The sequence below is a fragment of the Emydura macquarii genome, unplaced genomic scaffold (assembly GCF_026122565.2).
Source record: "Emydura macquarii macquarii isolate MOO-44397 ecotype Brisbane River unplaced genomic scaffold, CSIRO-AGI_Emac_v2 contig_2473, whole genome shotgun sequence".
In the NCBI taxonomy this organism is placed as follows: domain Eukaryota; kingdom Metazoa; phylum Chordata; order Testudines; family Chelidae; genus Emydura; species Emydura macquarii.
In genome coordinates this window covers 42422018-42426154 of record NW_027132610.1, presented here as the reverse complement: position 1 = coordinate 42426154, position 4137 = coordinate 42422018, and the positions used below count along the sequence as shown (strand labels likewise).

The window sequence follows — 4137 nt, the reverse complement described above, 5'->3', positions numbered from 1 at the left end:
GTGAACTCCCCCCTGCCCTATTAATTTCATTGGGACGTCAGGACTAAAATCCCTGATGACAGTTCAGTGTTGACATTAACCATTTTTGTGCTGATCAGTTTAGCAGGTGCAATGGGGAAGAGGTTAGGGGCCTGGCCCACAGGGAGGTGGGAATTGGGAGCTGCTTCAGAGAAGGAAATGCTGTGAAAAGAGGAGACAGAAGTAGAGAGAAAGAGAAAGGAAGGATAGAAGAAGGAAAGAATACAAGCAAAGAGCAGAGATAGCAGTGACCCTACAGGGCAGCTTCTTTTCCCACTGGGTTGATTATGAACCCCCCAGTGACATCAGTGGGAGATTGCTGTGCTGGAGCATATGTACTCCTAAATTTACACCCTGGCCCAAGGACCATAATTTAACATGAAATTTGACCCCTCTCAACACGAGTTTGGCACCTCTGAGCAATTATGAGAACAAAACAGCTACTGTCTCCTCAAGCAAGCTGAATCTTAAAAGTCTAAAGGTGAGTTACACAGAAAACAAAGTCATAGTAGTTTTATGACAATATATAATACATCTGATATTCAACTAGGGATAAGGGAAGGAATTTACTGAGAACAACATTCCCTGCCACTTGTCTCCATGCTGCTCTGTGCCTGCCATTCTGCCCAATCTCAGCAAAATCTCCCTCCCCCTCCAGGCTGAAAGAGCAATCAGGATTGAACAGTAGATGGAGACTAGCCACCAGAAGAATATAGGATAGGAAAGCAGTGTGACCTAGTGGCTAGAGCACTCCACTAGGACTCAGGAGACCTGGGTTCTATTCACAGCTTTAACACTAGCCTGTTGGGTGATCTTCAACAAATCATTGCGCTCTGTGCCTCTGTTTCCCCATCTGTAAAACAGGGATAATACTGACTTCTTTGTAAAGTGGTTTGAGACATACTGTAGAAGTATAATGATAAAAAGGCAGATTATGTCAGGATTAACTCATCCCAAAACCCCACACTTTTTTTCCTCGTTGAGTAGCCACTTGGAATATGATATTGTCCTAAGAGTTAAAGCTATTACACTTGAAAACTGGGATTACGGTGTCACAGGAGGAAGTCAGAATAGCAGGTGTAATTCAAGCACTGAGGCCATGGCAGAGAATGAGCCAGATGACCTCTCTCTATTAGAAAATTGCATAAATCAGACTGCACTACTGTAAATGGCTGTAAAAAGCCTCTTGTTTCAAGCACACCAATGCTCTGTGTATATTATCAGCCATTAGGTGTTATAGGAGCACTCCATTGTGGGTATTTATCCCACAGTTGTGGCACAGAGTTACACAGCAGCCACCAGGGTCTTGTCTAATCAGGTGAATTTTATTAATACACTAGCAAATTCAATACAAGACAGCTCACAGGGAAAGCACTCTAGGGAGTTCAAACCCCAGCAGCAAAGAATGACTTTGTTTAGTTAACCACAATAGCAGAAATTCTAGGTGATCTGAACTAGAGATATAAAATAAAATTAAACAAGCGCTTAAATTAAAAAAACAAAACAAAAAACAAAAACAAATTAAACAAAATTAAATAAACGATGGCTTCACCATTATACAAAGTTACTGTTTAAAGCCCTCTTCCAGCAAGATGAACCATATGAGTAAAACCCCATGCCCACGTAGAGCCCTATTAAAATCAGTGAGCTGCAGAATTCTTTAGCAGGATCAGGGCCTAAATTAGTTGCCTTGAAAAATCACAGCATATTTCCTAAAGGTTTAGTTCAGAAGCATTACTAAGCTTCAGTTCTAAACAAAAATACAGGTCTTTACATTTCCTTAGTTTTCACTTTATGTAATAACCATTTTTCAGGGTACCAGAATCAGTCAATGTATTTCTCTTTGCAATCACATGCTGTACAACTGTGTACAAAAGCCCAGCAGCTGGGACTATTAATCCTGAGATTGCTCTTTAAACCGTATGCCATCACTACAAATGGTTACAACAATTATATTTTAACTTCAAAGGGTTTCAATAGCTGTAAGAATAAAGAAAACATAGTTCACCACTAGGGAAGCATTACAGAGAGCTCAAACCAGAGCAATGCACTGCTTGCTTCCTTCCCCCAGAACTAGGCTGCTGTACTTGGAGCAAAGTCCCCACATTTAAAGAGACTGGGTGGAAATACACAGCTCTAGCATTTCCCCCAGCTTTCTGTAAAAGACACACTTCAAGAAAAGGCTAAACCACACACCTAGAATATAATAAACCTTGCCACATGACAACAATTACACTTATTAACCGTGATTACCCATTGCAGCATAGCAATGCATGTTATATCACAGCAGTCTCTCCCTGTCAGTAGCTGGGTTGCAGTGGGTGGAGTTTGGGGGAGAAGGGAATCTGAAAGGAAGGGGTGGAGTCACCTGTGGCCTGCTCCAGGGGAAGCATCCACTGCTGGGGGTCGGGGGAGGGAGTGGAGGTGGCTGCATTAAAGTTTGTTGGATTTTTGTACCGTGTGGTCTTGTCTCACGGCGTTGGCAACCCCTATACCCCAACGTGTTGCACAGAGACAGCCCCGTGCTACGCTTATATGTGATAATAGAGCAGATTCGGTTTGTGTATACCCCCAAAGTGGCTGGTCCCAATGGTTTAGTCTAATGGCTGGTGCTTCTTGATTTGTGCCCTGCCTGAGGGTGTGAGCAGGTGTATCTGGGTGGGGAAACACCCTCACACCTTGGGGAAGGCAGGCATGCAGGCTAGTCTCCCCATCCGGCTGTGGGCCTGGCGCCCAGGCGTATACCATGATGAGCAGGGCCACGTGTGGGTGGCTGTGCTCAGGAAAGTAAGTCAGCAGCTCTGCCCTGCAGGTTATTTACCGCCCTGGAGGTTATTTTTGTGTGTTTTGTGGGTCTTTGCTTTCCAGTTGTCCTAGCGGTTTCTTTCTCTCTTCTATTGCTTCCTAGGATCCGGAGACAGGCGTCCTGCGGGCCAGGGTGCGGGCTGAGCAGGTCCCCCTGGGGGACTCCTGTACCCGGAGTCAATTCCCCCTCTCACCTCTACCCCACCTGTGGCAGTGGTGCCCTCGTGGGCTCTACCGTGCTGCTGGGGGGATAGGAGACGATGAATGGTGGCTGGAGAGCCATCAGATGGTAAGTTAAAGGTCCCCTGGGGCGGCTGGGGAGCTAGAGCATAATACCAGGAATAATGCCATGAGTGCAGTTGTCTCACTAGTTTCCCTGTAAGCTAAGGCTGTTTCTTCAGCCCCTCTCCCAACAATTGTCACCCCTCTTGGATCTGGTTTAATAGCAAAAAGTTCCCTAATACCACCAGAGAAGAAATCCTCCCAGCCTAAGCCTTCTGCTTTCCCCTCATGCTTGGATCTGTTCAGAGCTTGTGCCCTCCCGCACCCATCCTGCCCCAGTCAGCCTATTCCAAACTCTCATTGATCTGTCTGCATGTGTCTCCTACCTGCCATCAGGTGGTTTAACAAGCAGCAGTGAGTTCCTGTCATGCAGTGAGCGCCACATGGGCAGTCGCAAGGCTTGTTGAAGTCAGTGGGTTTCCTTGCAGGCACAATGGTTAATCTACCCAGAGCACACTGAGGATGGGGGCCTAGCTCATTGAACCCTTCTTCTTAGCCATTTTCCCTCCCTGCTGACCTGGCAGTTGTGTTAGACCACCTTGATGGTCTATTACACATCTTACTACATTTCCCCCACCTCCCTCTTTCTCTCTCTTAGGTTTCTGGTGTCTCAGAGATACTTCTCCGCCAACTCGACAGATGAGGCCATAGCAAAGTAAATACCTGAGGCTGGCAGCCCTTCTTGGGAGCAGGCCTGGTTTGAGGACTTTAAATACATACTTCTCATTTTTTCTTTAAAAAAAAAAAAAAAACAAAAGGATCTTCCTTTTGTCCTTGTTCATGTGGCTCTGTTTAAACATTCAGTAATGCATTATTAATTTAAGCCTCTTGTATTATAAAATCTTTATCAAAATATAACAACCTTTCTAAAAATGAAGATGTAGTAATTTATTCCACTGACTACAAAATTAAAGGGTTTTTTTGGGTTATACATAAAATGTTGATGTTTTTATTGCTTGTTTAGATGTCTTGTTCATTGTTTGGAGGGAATCCAGGGTGGGAACCAGAGCAGATAACTGCAAAGGACAGTCC

General features: G+C 44.8%; 1 protein-coding gene across 1 annotated transcript; it reads left to right on the top strand.

The window, feature by feature from the left end:
* The first annotated feature begins 2676 nt into the window (after positions 1 to 2676).
* On the top strand, positions 2677 to 3843 carry LOC137162890 (protein p13 MTCP-1-like). The gene is made up of 3 exons (XM_067562788.1): positions 2677 to 2805; positions 2927 to 3112; positions 3704 to 3843. The coding sequence occupies exons 1-3, from the start codon at positions 2713 to 2715 to the stop codon at positions 3746 to 3748; spliced, it is 324 nt and encodes a 107-aa protein (XP_067418889.1). The 5' UTR covers positions 2677 to 2712; the 3' UTR covers positions 3749 to 3843.
* The last annotated feature ends 294 nt before the right edge of the window (positions 3844 to 4137 follow it).